The sequence below is a fragment of the Aquarana catesbeiana genome, linkage group LG07 (assembly GCF_042186555.1).
Source record: "Aquarana catesbeiana isolate 2022-GZ linkage group LG07, ASM4218655v1, whole genome shotgun sequence".
NCBI lineage: Eukaryota > Metazoa > Chordata > Amphibia > Anura > Ranidae > Aquarana > Aquarana catesbeiana.
In genome coordinates, this window is record NC_133330.1 from 88,029,868 (window position 1) to 88,049,064 (window position 19,197).

At 43.0% G+C, this 19,197-nt stretch overlaps 1 protein-coding gene across 1 annotated transcript in view; it reads left to right on the plus strand.

The window, feature by feature from the left end:
• Window positions 1-19,197, plus strand: part of NT5DC2 (5'-nucleotidase domain containing 2) — a 148,267-nt gene that overhangs the window by 17,464 nt on the left and 111,606 nt on the right. The window contains exons 2-4 of the mRNA XM_073592450.1: window positions 3,424-3,608; window positions 12,623-12,697; window positions 13,721-13,776. Coding sequence (XP_073448551.1) covers window positions 3,424-3,608; window positions 12,623-12,697; window positions 13,721-13,776 — 316 coding nt within the window. The remainder of the gene's footprint in view (window positions 1-3,423; window positions 3,609-12,622; window positions 12,698-13,720; window positions 13,777-19,197) is intronic.

The window sequence follows — 19,197 nt, forward strand, 5'->3', positions numbered from 1 at the left end:
GACGTGGTACGGGAGATGGTCAGAGACTGCGGACGTGGTACGGGAGATGGTCAGAGACTGCGGACGTGGTACGGGAGATGGTCAGAGACTGCGGACGTGGTGCGGGAGATGGTCAGAGACTGCAGACGTGGTGCGGGAGATGGTCAGAGACTGCGGACGTGGTACGGGAGATGGTCAGAGACTGCAGACGTGGTACGGGAGATGGTCAGAGACTGCAGACGTGGTACGGGAGATGGTCAGAGACTGCAGACGTGGTACGGGAGATGGTCAGAGACTGCAGACGTGGTACGGGAGATGGTCAGAGACTGCAGACGTGGTACGGGAGATGGTCAGAGACTGCAGACGTGGTACGGGAGATGGTCAGCGACTGCAGACGTGATACAGGAGATCAATGCAGCCTCGCCAGTGTCCATCAAATGCAGCCTGCCTGTGCCTCACCAGTGCCCAGCAGCCTACCAGTGCCAATCATGCAGCCTGCCTTAGTATGTCAGACAGGATCAAGGCAGTGTTAGCAGTGTTAGCAAGGCAAAGCCAAGAACAGTGCTCTATCTATGGAGGAAAGCTGTCGGAAAAAACGCGTTTAAGAGCGGCTTGTCGGTATGATCAGCGGGGGGAGCATTAGCAGTATGCAGGGTTAAGAGTGCAGGACTTGTTGTTGACCTGCTGTTAGAAACAGTGAGCCTGCTCGGTGAAGCTTAGCTTTTTTTTTCTAAAAAAAAATTGTCCCTTTTATGCCGTTGGGCGGAAGTGACATTTGACGTCGCTCTGGTCCTCCAAAGGCGTAGAGTCGAGTGGGAGCCATCATGCCCTCACTTGACTTCCTGCCTATCAGGCCACAGGACCGGATCGTCTCCACCACTTCCAACGGCTCCAATAAGTAAAAATACCCATAGTAGTGATCTCGCGGCGAATCCACCATCTGCTGCCATAACAATGGTATTTAACGCCAAAGTACCGACGTATATCCACGGTGGGCGGTTAGGAAGTGGTTAAAGTATTTGTGTACAGGCAGTAAGAGATTTTAAATATGCCATCTCTGATCTCTCTAGCTGCTGGGGGGGGGGGGGGTCAGCAACCAGTAGATCATGGACAGGTGACTGGGAGATCGCGGTCTGGGCTTGCTTACCCGCCATTCCAGAGCATCAAACAAGAGTACAATGCACAGGGACTACTTGTAAAGTTGGAGCTGTAGTAGGGAGCAAGAGCCGCATAAGCCGATGCCTCCTCTGTAGTGCTGGCTCCTGTCCCATGCGTGGAGTGATACCGACTGCACTCCATCTCTTATCCTGGCTAGTGGTCTCCAGTGTGGTGTCAGCAGCAGGAAAGAAGAGATCTTCAGGTCAGTGTGAAGCAATACACTGGGCATAATAGTATAGGGCTGCTTTCATACTGATGAGCTGGGGTTTACCCACACTGCGGGTCCAGTGCAATGTACCTGCAGCTTTTTTGCAGGTTTGCTGCGCTTAGCCATAGACTTCTAATATATCCTGCAGGTTTGGTCCCTTTAGCTTCCGTAACCAGGGGTATACACATGCCGCAGCAGGAGTTATAAGCCCTGTCATGGTTGGTGGGTGTTGCACCTGCCAAGCATGACCCATTCAAGTGAATGAGACCGCTCTGCAAGTGCCCTGCAACCTTGTGCAGTACAGAAAACAAGGGGTTACAGTAGGCGGCGTTCTGTTGCTTTCGCAACACATGCTTTAACCCCTTCGACCCCGCAGAAGAATGCAGTTGTGGGGCACTTGCAGAGTGGCCGCATTTACTTGGGTTGCAATTGGCAGGCAGTAGCACCCACCAAAAGCAACAAGGGGCTTAATTCCTGCTGCAGCATGTGTATACCTTTGGCTGCCGCCTCAGCAGCTAAAAGGGGTAGGGATTAGGGGTAGTAAAACCTCAACTTAACCACAGGGTTTTACCCCCCCCCCCCCCCCCCCACACACACACACACACACACTTTACGTGTGAACAAGCCCTAGGGGTGTCACTGCCGAATGCAACTAATGGCTCATTCAGAAGTGCAGCAGGCACTGCTGTTCCCCTAAAAAGCAACTCGAGTGTGTTTGACAGGTGCTGAGGAGGCGATAAGTTGCCTCCTCACCACCTGATTTAAACCCATGATTGCTGTGCAATGCATGCGATTGCCACACGGTAGGGCAGCAATTAGGGGTTTAAATCAGGTGTGACACTGTGCCCGGTGATTTTTGACTTCTCCCATGTTGTTCAGGTAGATCTTCACCTCTTTAAGGTTGCCTATCCCTGCTCTAAAGTCAGGATTCAGTCAGTTGTTTATATTAGAAGGCTAGTAGGTTGCCAAAATTTTATTACAATAGAAAGTATTTGGTGAACAGCCAAGATTTTAGAGCCTTTGTTGTGAAGTTTAAAGATGAATTTCTCCACAATGTCTTTAGATACAGGGGTGAGGAAGGACACACTGTAAAAATGCTTTTGCTGCTTATGAAGAGAATGGTCAAATATAAACACAACATATTGACAATCTTGAGGACCATCTTTAAAGGATAGTTATTTCTCATTAAAGGATATGTAAAGGTTCGTTTAAAAAAAACACTAAACATGTCATACTTATCTCCTCTGTGCAGTTGGTTTTGCACAGAGTGGCCCCGATGCTCCTCTTCTGGGGTCCCTCAGTGGCGCTCCTGGCTCCTCCTCTTCTCAAGTGCCCTGTTGGAAAGCCGCTCTCCCTCGGGGCACTCATGCGGGCGCACTTCCATGTCCTGCTACTGTGTCTATTGACACAGACTGCAGGACTCGACCCCGCCCCTGAATTTAATTGACGGCAGCAGGAGCCAATGGCTGCGCTGCTATCAATCTATCCACGCAGGGCACGAAACACCGGCTGGAGCTGGTATGCTCGTCCCCATCGCTGGAAAGATCGGGTTCAGGATAGTAAAAGGGGGGCTCTGGGGGGCTACTGCATCCCAGGAGGTTTTTCACCTTAATGCATAGAATGCATTAAGGTGAAAAACCTCAAGGGTTTACAACCCCTTTAAAGTAGCGTCTCTATTCTTTAGAGTTTAGACCCAGGAGATACAAACTAAATTCTTAGTATCTCAGCTATCCAGGCTCCATTGCTGGACAATAATGTGCTTCGTATTTCTGCTTCCCATTGGACCAGGCAATAGTCATTGCTATTTAAAATGACCAATGGCAACTAATTTTGTTTTTATAAGCTGTTCATTTCAAATTATTACTAATCTTTGCACTGCTTTGTTGAACAAGCTCCTACAGTATATCTATTACATAGAGGCCTGTACAATAGTCACTTCAGTATACTTCTGTGTGTGTGTGTGTGTATATATATATATATATATATATATATATATATATATATATATATATATATATATATATATATATATATATATGCAATACCAATACACTTTGTGTTTTTTCTTCTTTTTGCAGATCTTCTTCCTCCAGGTGTGTGCAACCTCCTGAACCCTGCAACCATATGCTCAAACAATGAAATCAGTCTGGCAGACATTGAAATCTATGGCTTTGACTATGATTATACTCTTGCTGAGTACTCCAATGAATTACATAAAATGATATTCAACACCGCTAGAGATATCCTCATCAAGCAATACAAGGTGATTGCAGCTAAATCGTCATGCACAATCGCTGACGATCATTGTCTTATTCTGCCTATTTTGGATGAGGATGTGATATCTAAGTGACAAGATACCAGCTGACGTATCAAATGTGAATAGATCTTAATTACAAAAATATGTTCCGCTAAAGCGCCTGAAAAACTCCTCCAGTGTTAAAGGGGTCTAACACGTTTATAGCTTCAGTACAGTCAATCAAAATAATTTTCTGTATAACATGTTAGTGTTGACAGGAATATTGAAACATATTTTAAATTTGCTTCACAGTTATTTAGTCCTCTCTATTTGTGTCTATAAATAGATTGAGAGCTTATTTTTTGTCACAGTGTATATTAAGCCTTAGGCTTAATATACACGGGATGTTTTTACAACCTCTCCTGAACGATTCAACTTGACAGATAGTAACCCACGTTTAAAACGTTCATTTTGCCGTGTTTACAGGCCGCGTTTAGCCATATTTGCGTTTAGAAGCGTTTGAAAAATATTGTTTATTTTTTTTTCCAAAAAAGCCAAAAATGAGAAACGCCTGTAAAAGAAACGCGGCTGAACGCGAGTTACCTTAGGTCTCATGTACACTGCTGCTGGTAAACGGACATTCAGAGGCAGTTGGATGCTTTTTTTCAGCTGCCGCTGAACTCATCCAATGTTGTCTTATGTGTACATGTACACAGGTTCGTTTAATGTCGTTTTTAGGCAGTTGTGTTTAGAGGCTTTTCTTTGAAGGCAAAAAAATTAGTTCAGACGCCAAAGTTTCTGACGTTTCAGACACCAAACGCCGCTAAACATAGCTAAATGCGGTACTGGTGTTTAGCCACGTTTTCGTTTAGAATCGTTTTTAAAGGTGCCCTATTTTTTTACATTACAAAACTTAAAAATGATAGCAAATGATGAAAAACCACTAAAAAAATATTTTAAAAACTTGTAATTGCTTGCAATGCTTCATAGACCATTTATATACCCCTAATATGCCAATGATCCAATCCATTGCTGTTAGCCAAAGTACAATTGGAATTTGACCTATATGTTGTTAGATTTCAACTAGATGACCCCACCTTTGAGCTTGACCCCCGACTTGATCAAACATAGTTGCATAAAATTTAATATCTGGCTTTTTTCATTTCCTCACATATGCTCATTATGGGAACCATAGTAAAAGCTTCGAAATTGAGGTATCTATCTACAAGTACACTGCTGCTCTCTCAGCTCCTGCTAATCACTCTGGTCTCACAGAATGGCTGAAATAGTTTAAATAATACTGTTTTGTGCTTTGGGAGGGTCTTATGATGTTCTCATAAATAAACGCTTCTAGACGCGAACGCGGCTAAACGCGGCATGCAAACACGGCTAAATGGGCGTTTTTAAACGCCGGTTTTAAGCTGTCAAAAAAATCATTCAGAAGAGGTTGCCTCAGCGTTCCGTGTACATTAGGCCTTAGGATATCTATAAAAGGTGATCTAATTAAAACCTTTTTTTTTTTTTTTTTTTTTTTTTTTTTTGTGATTATTATTACTGAACACCTGCTACCTACAGCATAAAGATTTCCTTTAACTCCAGTGTATTAGTTTAAGTTTAACACAATAATACCTAGTTGGGTCATTGTACTAATCCTCTGAAAATCCCATAAAGAGAATAACGTAGATTAACCACTTGCCGACCGCCTAACGACGATATACGTCGGCAGAATGGCACGGGCAGGCAGAATCACGTACCCGTACGTGATCTGCCTCCCACGGGCGGGGGGTCCGATCGGACCCCCCCCCCGGTGCCAGCGGCAGTCGGCATTTGTCTGGGAGCGTTGAGAGGCGAGGGGGAGGCCATCCGATCGTGGCCCCCCCTCGCGATCGCTCCCAGCCAATGGGAATCCTCCCCTGCCTGTGTGTAGTACACACAGGCAGAGGATGTGATGTCATCTCTCCTCGGCTCGGCAGTTTCTGTTCCAGCACCGAGGAGAGAAGACATGTGAGTGCACCAACACACACACACACACACACACACTGAGTAGAACATGCCAGGCACACATTACACCCCCGACCCCCCTGATCCCTCCCCCCTCCCTGTCACACTGACACCAAGCAGTATTTTTTTTTTTTTTCTTCTGATTACTGCATGGTGTCAGTTTGTGACAGTTAGAAGTGGTAGGGCAGTGAGTATTAGCCCACTGTAGGTCTAGGATACCCCCCTAACCCCCCCTAATAAGGTTTTAACCCCTTGATCACCCTCCATCACCAGTGTCGTTAAGCGATCATTTTTTTGATCGCTGTATTAGTGTCGCTGGTGACGCTAGTTAGGGAAGTAAATATTTAGGTTCGCCGTCAGCGTTTTATAGCGCCAGGGACCCCCATATAGTATCTAATAAATGTTTTAACCCCTTGATTGCCCCCTAGTTAACCCTTTCACCACTGATCACCGTATAACCATTACGGGTGACTCTGGTTAGTTCGGTTATTTTTTATAGTGTCAGGGCACCCGCCGCTTATTACAGAATAAAGGTTTAGCCCCCTGATCGCCCGGCGGTGATATGCGTCACCCCAGGCAGCGTCAGATTAGCGCCAGTACCGCTAACACCCACGCACGCAGCATACGCCTCCCTTAGTGGTATAGTATCTGAACGCATCAATAGCTGATCAGATCTATACTAGCGTCCCCAGCAGTTTAGGGTCCCCAAAAACGCAGCTTTAGCGGGATCAGCCCAGATACCTGCTAGCACCTGCGTTTTGCCCCTCCGCCCAGCCCACCCAAGTGCAGTATCGATCGATCACTGTCACTTACAAAATACTAAACGCATAACTGCAGCGTTCGCAGAGTCAGGCCTGATCCCTGCGATCGCTAACAGTTTTTTTGGTAGCGTTTTGGTGAACTGGCAAGCACCTGCCCCAGGCAGCGTCAGGTTAGCGCCAGTACCGCTAACACCCACGCACGCACCGTACAGCTCCCTTAGTGGTATAGTATCTGAACGGATCAATATCTGATCCGATCAGATCTATACTAGCGTCCCCAGCAGTTTAGGGTTCCCACAAACGCAGTGTTAGCGGGATCAGCCCAGATACCTGCTAGCACCTGCGTTTTGCCCCTCCGCCCAGCCCACCCAAGTGCAGTATCGATCGATCACTGTCACTTACAAAACACTAAACGCATAACTGCAGCGTTCGCAGAGTCAGACCTGATCCCTGCGATCGCTAACAGATTTTTTGGTAGCGTTATGGTGAACTGGCAAGCACCAGCGGCCTACTACACCCCGGTCGTAGTCAATCCAGCACTGCAGTAACACTTGGTGACGTGGCGAGTCCCATAAGTGCAGTTCAAGCTGGTGAGGTGGCAAGCACAAGAAGTGTCCCACTGCCACCAAAAAGACAAACACAGGCCTGTCGTGCCCATAGTGCCCTTCCTGCTGCATTCGCCAATCCTAATTGGGAACCCACCGCTTCTGCAGCACCCGTACTTCCCCCATTCACATCCCCAACCAAATGCAGTCGGCTGCATGAGAGGCATTTTCTTTATGTCCTCCCGAGTACCCTTACCCAACAAACCCCCCCAAAAAAGATATCGTGTCTGCAGCAAGCGCGGATATAGGCGTGACACCCGCTATTATTGTCCCTCCTGTCCTGACAATCCTGGTTTTTGCATTGGTGAATGTTTTGAACGCTACCATTCACTAGTTGAGTATTAGCGTAGGGTACAGCATTGCACAGACTAGGCACACTTTCACAGGGTCTCCCAAGATGCCATCGCATTTTGAGAGACCTGAACCTGGAACCGGTTACAGCTATAAAAGTTACAGTTACAAAATAAAGTGTAAAAAAAAAAAAAAAAACACATACAAAAATATAACAACAAAAAAAAAAAAGTTGTCGTTTTATTGTTCTCTCTCTCTCTCTATTCTCTCTTTCTTGCTCTTTTTTACTGTATTCTATTCTGCAATGTTTTATTGTTATTATGTTTTATCATGTTTGCTTTTCAGGTATGCAATTTTTTATACTTTACCGTTTACTGTGCTTTATTGTTAACCATTTTTTTGTCTTCATGTACGCAATTCACGACTTTGAATGGTTATACCAGAATGATGCCTGCAGGTTTTGGTATCATCTTGGTATCATTCTTTTCAGCCAGCGGTCGGCTTTCATGTAAAAGCAATCCTAGCGGCTAATTAGCCTCTAGACTGCTTTTACAAGCAGTGGGAGGGAATCCCCCCCCCCCCACCGTCTTCCGTGTTTTTCTCTGGCTTTCCTGTCTCAACAGGGAACCTGAGAATGCAGCCGGTGATTCAGCCAGCTGACCATAGAGCTGATCAGAGACCAGAGTGGCTCCAAACATCTCTATGGCCTAAGAAACTGGAAGCTACGAGCATTTTATGACTTAGATTTCGCCGGATGTAAACAGCGCCATTGGGAAATTGGGAAAGCATTTTATCACACCGATCTTGGTGTGGTCAGATGCTTTGAGGGCAGCGGAGAAATCTAGGGTCTAATAGACCCCAATTTTTTCAAAAAAGAGTACCTGTCACTACCTATTGCTATCATAGGGGATATTTACATTCCCTGAGATAACAATAAAAATGATTTAAAAAAAAAAATGAAAGGAACAGTTTAAAAATAAGATAAAAAAGCAAAAAAATAATAAAGAAAAAAAAAAAAAAAAAAAGCACCCCTGTCCCCCCCCTGCTCTCACGCTAAGGCGAACGCAAGCGTCGGTCTGGCGTAAAAATGTAAACAGCAATTGCACCATGCATGTGAGGTATCACCGCGAAGGTCAGATCGAGGGCAGTAATTTTAGCAGTAGACCTCCTCTGTAAATCAAAAGTGGTAACCTGTAAAGGCTTTTAAAGGCTTTTAAAAATGTATTTAGTTTGTCGCCACTGCACGTTTGTGCGCAATTTTAAAGCATTTCATGTTTGGTATCCATGTACTCGGCCTAAGATCATCTTTTTTATTTCATCAAACATTTGGGCAATATAGTGTGTTTTAGTGCATTAAAATTTTAAAAAGTGTGTTTTTTCCCCAAAAAATGCGTTTGAAAAATCGCTGCGCAAATACTGTGTGAAAAAAAAAATGAAACACCCACCATTTTAATCTGTAGGGCATTTGCTTTAAAAAAAATATATAATGTTTGGGGGTTCAAAGTAATTTTCTTGCAAAAAAAAATAATTTTTTTATGTAATCAAAAAGTGTCAGAAAGGCCTTTGTCTTCAAGTGGTTAGAAGAGTGGGTGATGTGTGACATAAGCTTCTAAATGTTGTGCATAAAATGCCAGGACAGTTCAAAACCCCCCCAAATGACCCCATTTTGGAAAGTAAACACCCCAAGCTATTTTCTGAGAGTCATGTCGAGTCCATGGAATATTTTATATTGTGACACAAGTTGCGGGAAAGAGACAATTTTTTTTTTTTTTTGCACAAAGTTGTCACTAAATGATATATTGCTCAAACATGCCATGGGAATATGATACATATTCTTTCTTTATTTTCAAAAACAAATGAGAGCTGCAAAATACTCACCATGCCTCTCAGCAAATAGCTTGGGGTGTCTACTTTCCAAAATGGGGTCATTTGGGGGGGTTTTGTGCCACCTGGGCATTCCATGGCCTCCGAAACTGTGATAGGCAGTGAAGAGTAAAATCAAAAATTTACACCCTTAGAAATCCTGAAGGCAGTGATTGGTTTCCGGGGCCCCGTACGCAGCTAGGCTCCCAAAAAGTCCCACACATGTGGTATCCCCATACTCAGGAGAAGTAGCTAAATGTATTTTGGGGTGCAATTTCACATATGCCCATGGCCTGTGTGAGCAATATATCATTTAGTGACAACTTTGTGCAAAAAAAAAAAATTTGTCACTTTCCCGCAACTTGTGTCAAAATATAAAACATTCCATGGACTCAACATGCCTCAAAGCAAATAGCTTGGGGTGTCTACTTTCCAAAATGGGGTCATTTGGGGGGGGGGTTATGCCATCTGGGCATTTTATGGCCTTCAAAACTGTGATAGGTAGTGAGGAGTAAAATCAAAAATGTACACCCTTAGAAATCCTGAAGGCAGTGATTGGTTTTCGGGGCCCCGTACGCGGCTAGGCTCCCAAAAAGTCCCACACATGTGGTATCCCCATACTCAGGAAAAGCAGCTAAATGTATTTTGGGGTGCAATTCCACATAGCCCATGGCCTATTTGAGCAATATATCATTTAGTGACAACTTTTTGTAATTTTTTTTTTTTTTTTGGCATTATTCAATCACTTGGGACAAAAAAAATGAATATTCAATGGGCTCAACATGCCTCTCAGCAATTTCCTTGGGGTGTCTACTTTCCAAAATGGGGTCATTTGTGGGGGTTTTGTACTGCCCTTCCATTTTAGCAGCTCAAGAAACGACATAGGCAGTCATAAATTAAAAGCTGTGTAAATTCCAGAAAATGTACCCTAGTTTGTAGGCGCTATAACTTTTGCGCAAACCAATAAATATACACTTATTGACATTTTTTTTACCAAAGACATGTGGCCGAATACATTTTGGCCTAAATGTATGACTAAAATTGAGTTTATTGGATTTTTTTTAGAACAAAAAGTAGAAAATATCTTTTTTTTTTCAAAATTTTCGGTCTTTTTCCGTGTATAGCGCAAAAAATAAAAACGGCAGAGGTGATCAAATACCATCAAAAGAAAGCTCTATTTGTGGGAAGAAAAGGACGCAAATTTCGTTTGGGTACAGCATTGCATGACCGCGCAGTTAGCAGTTAAAGCGACGCAGTGCCAAATTGTAAAAAGTGCTCTGGTCAGGAAGGGGGTAAATCCTTCCGGGGCTGAAGTGGTTAAGAGACAAAGGGATAATACTGTAAGTCAATTAGACTTTACTAGAATGCACAGTTCTGCAGGTTTATGTTTGCTAATTGGAGGAGAGGACATCATCAGTGGGCTACTGCTCTTTTACTATCCAAAAATAGCTTTAGCTACGGTGAATAGCTTTCACTGCAGTTGAGAAAAATAAATATTGTGTTTGTATGAGGTCTGAATGAAAAGGTAAACTTAAAAAAAATTAATTAATAAATTATAAATGCACATATTTTTGCAGGTAAAAAAAAAAATCTTCATTTTTTTTTTTTTAATGTTTGTTTTACTGGGAGCCTTCCAAGTATTGCACCCGCGGGTAGGCAGTTACACAGTAATAGGGCGTACACACGGTCGGACTTTGTTCGGACATTCCGACAACAAAATCCTAGGATTTTTTCCGACGGATGTTGGCTCAAACTTGTCTTGCATACACACTGTCACACAAAGTTGTCAGAAAATCCGATCGTTCTAAACGCGGTGACGTAAAACACGTACGTCGGGACTATAAACGGGGCAGTGGCCAATAGCTTTCATCTCTTTATTTATTCTGAGCATGCGTGGCACTTTGTCCGTCGGATTTGTGTACACACGATCGGAATTTCCGACAACGGATTTTGTTGTCGGAAAATTTTATCTCCTACTCTCCAACTTTGTGTGTCGGAAAATCCGATGGAAAATGTCCGATGGAGCCCCCACACGGTCGGAATTTCCGACAACACGCTCCGATCGGACATTTTCCATCGGAAAATCCGACCGTGTGTACGGGGCATAACAGGAAGGAACAATAAACTACCTAAAGCGCTCAACAGCACCATGGTAGTTCACTGAGAACTACTTGTAGACCTCCCATTTAAAAAACTCTTTGAATTAATGATGCGGCCGGTATTGGTTTTTAGCCATTTTCTATGTTCATAATATACTGTACATGGAAGTGGCTGTATTTGCTCATAAATTTCTGTTAGACTCTGCATTATCCAGTGATTACTAGTCAGAGACCATGTGGTCTAGTCTGGGAACTTTTAAAGAAAAAAGTTTTCATTCATTACAAGCTTGAGGTAATTATTTTAATCACAATTGTTTGATTCCTGCTGGCAGTCAGAATACAGTAGCCCAGTGGGTTAGATTTGTCCATCCGCGCTATTAGAGGGAGGAAACACTTTCTTTTTGTTTAACATGCAGGATGAAGGTAATAGATCTACATATGTATGGCAAGTAGAGCTAAAGGCAAAACTTTATTTGTTTTTTTTTAATTTTGGATGGAGTATAGGAGGGTTATAACCCCTGTCGTTTCCTCTGTGTCCCATTGGGGAGATTTCCCTTCACTTCCTGTCCCATAGCCAAAACAGAAAGTGAGGGTAAATCCCTCATAAGCAAGGGAATCATTGGTTGTCACCAGAACTAGTGTCCCAATAAGATTACTGTTCTAGTGACAACCCAAAATTTGGATTTTTCTTTCTCTTTAACTTTTAGTGAAACGACAAACAGTACAAATAGAGATGGTGAATCTTCCTGACAAGGGGCACAGACAGCAGTAAAAAACGGTGTTCTAATCCATCTCCACTCTATCCAAAACAAAAAAAAAAGTTTTGCCATTAATTATACACTAAGTCTGATGTGCCCTATTGATTCATGTGAACTGAATTTTCAACAATAGGTCCAAATGCCCTGCCCAATTCACTAAACCTGTTCCTGCTTTATGCCAAAGGCAGGATATCTAGCGTTCCACTAAAATTGGCATGCCTTCTTGTTATGTAAGAGGGGACCTTGCAAGACCTGCTCATTCATTAATGACCCCCACCCACTCATATAAAATGCCACAGCATGAGTTTGCACAGACCAGAGGTGCCTGGGAGGGGTTGCTGTGATTGGTCTTCTTGGAAGGGTTCCTGAGATATGCTTCTGCACATTGCAGGAAAGTCTCTTGGTGAGATTTGGCTTGCTTAGCAATACTTGGATCTTTTCAGGCCGTGAAGTCTCCCCCTCCTAAAAGGTAGGTGTAAAGTATGTTTTTTTTTTTGTTTTTTTTTAACATTTCTCTTCATATGTTTTTTTTTTTTTTGTAAACTTGTATTGCAGTATTTTTACATGGTGGGCGGACCACTAATGAATATATGAACCTTGAAATGTTGTGCTTTTTAAGAATGAACTGCAAAGATCTACATTTTATTCTGCTTTCTTGTGTAGTATCCAGAAGGAATTGGAAAGTATGAGTATATCCCAGGATTTGCGATCAGAGGACTTCACTATGATATACAAAAGGTAACTAGAACACTATATGATTTCTGTATTAGAACAAAGGTGGCTTCTATGTTGGCAACTATAATTGAATTAAGTAAACAGTTAGCCATTCTGCTGTAAATCAGCTGTGGCACAATACCATTTTTCAGCTTTAGCTTATAAAGTGATACTAAACACTATTTAATTTACATTGTTCCTTCTATTTTTGTATATGGATGGCACTGCAATTATATTAATAAAAAACATCTAAGTACCATTTTTCTAATCGATATACAGCTGTCACATGACCCAGATCTTTCCCAGCCTGCCTGCAGGGAAACATAAGGAGGAGGAGCTTCTAGTCCTCTGCTGCTGGTCACATGTTCAAAATAAAAAAATCAGCCTTTGGAAAACAAAGTAAAAATAAATAATATCAATAAACGTTTTTAAATTGTCATTATGAGTATATATTTGAAATCAAATCTTTAACTTTTTGGCAATAACATGGTGTGGGTGAGATTTCTGCAAGTCACAGACACTGTCACGCCCCTACAGTCTGTGTCTTAGAATAAGAGGGAGGTGAAGCCTCAATTAAGCTACGTGTAATATTCCGTCCCCATTGTGTTTATTTAGTTAGTGGGAGGGCCTGGATTGTCATTTACCACTGTGTATACACCCTCATGTGTGACTTTATATGGACTGATCAGATGTGATAGGGAGGAAATGATCAGCATAGAAACTCACTGAACACTAAGCATGTGCAGAGTTGCCACCACAACTGCAAAATCCTTAGCTGAATTGGGGACATGGACAGAAGGTGGAGATAGAGAGCAGCGGGATCTACCAGTTTTTATGATGTGGGTTTAGTGACACTTTAATTGCAGATTTTGATTAAACTATATAGTTATTTTGTATACCACACACTTATAGAGAATAAGGTTCACTTTATTAATATATTACTATCTATATTGCAGGCTTGGCTTTTGCTGTATACCCAGGCTGTTGTATCATAAGTGCTGTTCTAAAACAGATGCATTATATTAATTTTATCCTGTATCTGGGCAGAGTCTACTGATGAAGATTGACGCTTTCCATTATATCCAGTTGGGAACAGCATACAGGTAACTGCACTGTTATCTAGTAGGTAGAAGAACACAGGTACCAGGGCCCACACTAAGGGCTTGTTCCCACCAGATATGTTTTCCAGTGCTGCCAAAATGTATGGTCATTAGAGAATCTGTTTTTTTTTTTTTTTTTATTGAAGTAAAGCCCCGTGTGCTTCATTTTGGATGCACTAACCTGTCTTCCAAGTCATTTTAAATGAAGATAACAACATAACACACCTAAAACAAATGTAAACATACTTCAAGGCAAGTGCTTTGGTAGCCTTTAGATTAGTTTTATGATGTTCTGTTTCCTTTAGACTTGCTTTGAATTAGTCATTTAGGATAATACCACACACCCATTTGCCACCCATTTTTTTTTTTTTTTTAGGTTAAAGGCCTAAAAATCCTCCCTTGACTGGAATAGTTGGCTGCTCATTTCTGTCTAGGGTACTTGGTAAAGCACTTTTACTAACGCTATCCTCTGGTCCTGCAGACTCCTCTGCACTGCTAGACTGGTCCCCACATCATCTTCTCCAAAAACCTATTGATCCACGCTATCTATTCTCCTAACCTATAATAACGTTATGTGCTGCTGCTGCCACCTACTATATGTTCCCACATCCAATAAATATATAAAGATGACTGGGTGCTCAAAAGTGCAATAAATTAAACTACGGTAAGTGTAAATAAATACACAAAATGTTTACTACAAATCAATTACAAAAAATGAATTACCCCCAATGAAATTGAATCACAGATTACCAAAAATTATATACAGTAATTATAGTGATAACACAAACTTATTGTGACTAGAGGCTCCTATAACACATACAGAGAGCCAAAACAAAACAATAAGTGCAATATAACTAAAGAGGTCATCCTCCGTTTCCCAATCAAACTACATATAATAATCAATCCATGCTTAAACAAAGTCCATATATCCAAATGCTCTTCAGTCGTGCAAAAACACTCCCAAGAGTTAGTGATATACCTGTATTCCACTGTGTGTATTATCTGCTCTCCTCAGATATTGGACCCATACACATTAAGTCATATAGGTCATACACACTGGTGATCCCGCACTGTGGATCAAAAGGAAATTGACCTTTCCTCCTTACAGGATACGATCCTCCAAGTGGAGAAAAAAAACAGTGGACAGTTCGCTTTTAAGAGATCAGATTTAACATCTCCATATGAAGAGTGACATTCCTAAAATGTGCATTATACAGCAGAGCTACACCCGGTCATCTTTTTATCTTCGCCCCTATGTTCCAGTCATCCAAGGTCCTTTGACATTATCAAGATTTCTGCAGGGACCATAGCCCTGCACTGGATGTGAGGACATTGTGGAACAGTCCACCGCCATATCGTGGGGGAGCAGAAGTTTGGGTAAGAAAAAGTGCTTTTAAGTCCCCTAGACATAAATGAGCAGTTAACCCCTGTCGTGCGGGCCCTGGAGGTGGAATTCAAATTTTTTAATGACCATTTTGATAGTTTGCTGCTAAATTACATTTGAAACTTTTTTTTTACTTGTTCTAAAAATTGTATTTCAAACTCAGTTTGGATTTGCCACACATGCCTAATCTCCTTTAACAACACAATTACAGCCTCTCTGATCACTAAGTGATTAAAAAATGGAAGTTCCATTTTTCACAAAACAGAGTGGAGTAATAAAAACCTTTGTATTATTGAACAGTGAGGTCAGTGCATGTGTGGGTACCATTGGGCTCTCTGAGTGGGTGATGTGAAAGTAGATGGTGGGTTTGGCCTGGTTGGCGTGGCATCGCTTGCATCCCCTTAAGGCGTTTGTTAATCTAAAAGAATGAAAAAAATTGGATCCTGTTCCCTTAAAGCATTTTATACAGCACAGTGCTGATCTTGCCAGTTTCTGTCTGCCCCTTTTATAAACTAACCATGGTGTATTATGGCTGCTGAGCCCTGACACCGTGGTCAGTTTACGTGCCTTTGTCAGTTGCAGCTATTCTGTCTCTCCTGTCCTCCTCTCCCCCCTTCCTCCCTGCCTGTTGGCTTCTGTGTCAGGGCCCACCCCCTCCCCTCCTGCTACTGAAATAACATTTCATACTTTATATAATTCTCTTTGTCTCTTAAGGATAGGTGCTCCTGTGTCTGTGTTTTATTAAAAAATAATTGACGATCATACCTAATTTCAGAGCGCCGATCTGCCCTCACGTGACCCGCCGCCTCTCTCCTCCTCTCCTCCTTCTCCCATCCAGACTGATGTCAGCAGGGCAATCTTGGCCCCACCCGCTGCATTTGTCAGACAGGGAGAGGAGAGAGGCGGCTGGTCATGTGAGGGCAGATCGGCACTCTGAAATTAGGTATGATCGTCAATTATTTTTTAATAAAACACAGACACAGGAGCACCTATCCTTGGGAGGCAAGGAGAATTATATGAAGTCCTTACATTGGGTTAGCAACCATTTTAAGGAACACCTTGAAAAATCACATGTATTCTTTGTATAAGTGACCTTTATGAATGAGCATATGATTTTAGTTCAATAATACTCGACCTACAACTGCTTAGCTTTTCCTAAGTGACTCTTTAAAGTATTGTGAAAGAATTAGTAAACTCTTTTTCCTTTGACATTTTTGCAGGAAATGTCTGCAGCAGCTGTGTACTGTACATATTTTTCAGTAATACTGATGGCATACTTGGCACAATTTGTAATACATGTGAACCACATGCAACCTACTGGCAGCAAAGTTTTATAAAACTGTTGGATAAAAATTTGTTTTGGAATTAAAATGAATAGCTAATTCAAATATATTATAACAAAACTAGCTTTTGCTGCAATATTCAACTTTAATCCAGGGATTCCACCAGCAGTACCTTCCTTTCTTCCTCTAAATGCCGTCAGTCTAATGAGCAGCATCATTCAACCTACTTCCTGAAAGTCCAGGTCATCCTGGGCTTGACCCGAATCTGTTAAGACTGTGGAAGAGGAGGCAGCACAGTGATTACCTCAGGTCTCTATGGCTATGCTGTTTGCTACCATCAGCATGCTTCTTGATAGGCTCCCCTTGCTGCTACTTTCTCTCTAGAGAAGCTGAATAGGATGATCTTGGTTCAACATCTTGTAATAACACTGCTTGCAAAAAATAACATTTTAATGTTTGCCTAGAGTTTGGTTTTAGCAAATTAAAGTTTATGCAATAGTTAAGTTAAAGAAAAAAACATATTGTACACAGGGCTGAAACTGGAGGCGGCAATCTGGGCGCTGCATTGAGAGGGGTGTCATGGCTCCTTTCTCCTCCTCTCTCTTCCCCCAGGCCATCCTAGATCTCTTCAGCTCCAGTTATCTGTCGGTGAAGCAGCTGCCAGCTCCCGTAGTGGAGGACAGTTAGCATGTCCCACTCTGTGCTGAGCCCAGTCAGCAGAAGCCCACCCAACTCCACCATCAAAACAGTAAAGTAAACTGGGGGCGGCCAGGGATCTGCACACACAGCGCAGGCGTTGGCTGATTGCTGCCTGTGTAACAGAGCCGAGAAAGCTGCCACTAGGCTCCTTCTCGGCTCTACTTTTACTTTGCATTCATTTAGAAAATGTAAAGCATTCTCTGAATGGCACCCTTGCCCACCTCCTGTTCTCAGAATGCAGTAGGCTAGTCGCTCAGCATGGGACCAGGGAAGTGGAGATCTACTTCACTGATTTCCAGGGACAATGGCCAGGTATGTAATATGCATAGTTACATTGGTCCAAGCTGGTCCAATGTAACTATGTAAAAATATCCATACCTGTCTGATACATTGATTGTATGTTTATGATCTTTCAGTAAAAACTTTTGTAATAAAAAAAAAAATCCATACCTGGAATTCTTCTTTTAGTACTTCTGTACACAGGCATTTGTTCGCATTTGAACTACTTTTCTTTCCTGTATGAGCCAATGTGAATTGAAAACTGGCTCTGAGAAACTAAGAAACAGCTAAATTCAACTTCCTGAGCACTGCAGAGGCAAAATTGAAACTGTGGGCAAAATAAAAAATAATATAGCTGATGCAGTCTACCAGCTGTCAGTTACATTAACACAGCAATAACATATTTTTTTGCCTATTGATCCTGCATGTAGATCCATTTTCTGTTCGCAAAGTTACAGGGATTGAGAGGGATCTTATAATGCTGACGAGTGCTTACATTCATATGTTTAAAGCTGTTTTCCTAAAAGAAAAAAAACACCTGTTGCTGTAATTGGTAATTAGAAGGTGAATTTAGCCCTGGTTCACAACAATGGGACTTGTCATGCGACTTAACAGTTCAAAGTCGCATGACAAGTCGCACCCCATTTGTGGCAATGGAAATGTTCAGATCGCTGAGTCTCAAGTTGCAGCGACTTTCAAAAAGGTTCCTGCACTATTTCAATGCGATTTCAGTGTGACTTGCATTGACATCCGTTAAATGAAGTCGCGCAGATGTCAGCAAGCCGTACGTTAAATTGCACTGATAGTCGGCTTCAAAGCCGCACTGGTGTGAAACAGGGCTTAGGGTTTAAAGCAGAACTCCTGGCAAAAAATGTTTTATTTAAATATTGTGGGTAAAGGGGGCTTGTCCGGATGTGAGCCTAGGAGGACGTGATAGCAAAGAGCTCCGCTTATCCTGGATAAAATCCGCAGCCACCCTGTCCACTGCACACCCTGGTGAGCCTCCCAAACTGCCCTGTCTGTCCCTGGGCATCCCCTGCCTTAGCCCCAGCCAGTATCTTGGAACCCGGCCAACTGGCTGAGGAGCTACACGGCCCGCGGCCCTCCCCATACACCCATCATCGGCCGCCATCTTGAGACCTACGGAGCCTCCGGATCTCTCCGCACTCAGGTACTGCGATTCGCGGGACGGGTAGACGCCACGCAATCACCCACCTGTAGCAGCATCTCCGGAGGGGGTCGATCGGGTGCCCAGCATAAGGGTCACTGGGAGGTCCCAAATGGCCGGCTCCTCACATCCGCAGCCCGCCGCCATCTTGAAGCCTACTAAGCCTGCTGTATCCTCCTCAGCTGGGTGCCGAAAGCCACGGGCAAAATGGCTGTCCTGCACCCTCTTCCCCAGTGACAACATCCTTGAAGGGAACTGTGCATAAATACAGAACTTGGGGGCCGTCAGCCGGCTCCAATAGGCCTCAGAGGAACACAGAACTGCACCAGTTGGAGGAGTCTGCTGCCCCTGCTTGCAAGCCTCTCTCTCTACAAGCGCATTTTCTAAAAGGAGACACAACCAACACCCTGCACTACAATCTGCAAAACCCTAGATCGCCTGCTCATGCCCTCAGAGAGCAAAACAGCGAACAAAAAGGTGCCTGCCCAGTGTCCCAGTGCCATTCTGGATCAGTTTAAAGTGATATTAGCAGACATGGAGCAGGCAGCGAATCCATCGACCTCTCCACCTCTGCAGGCGCCACCACAAACAAGTGACACCACTGTTATCCT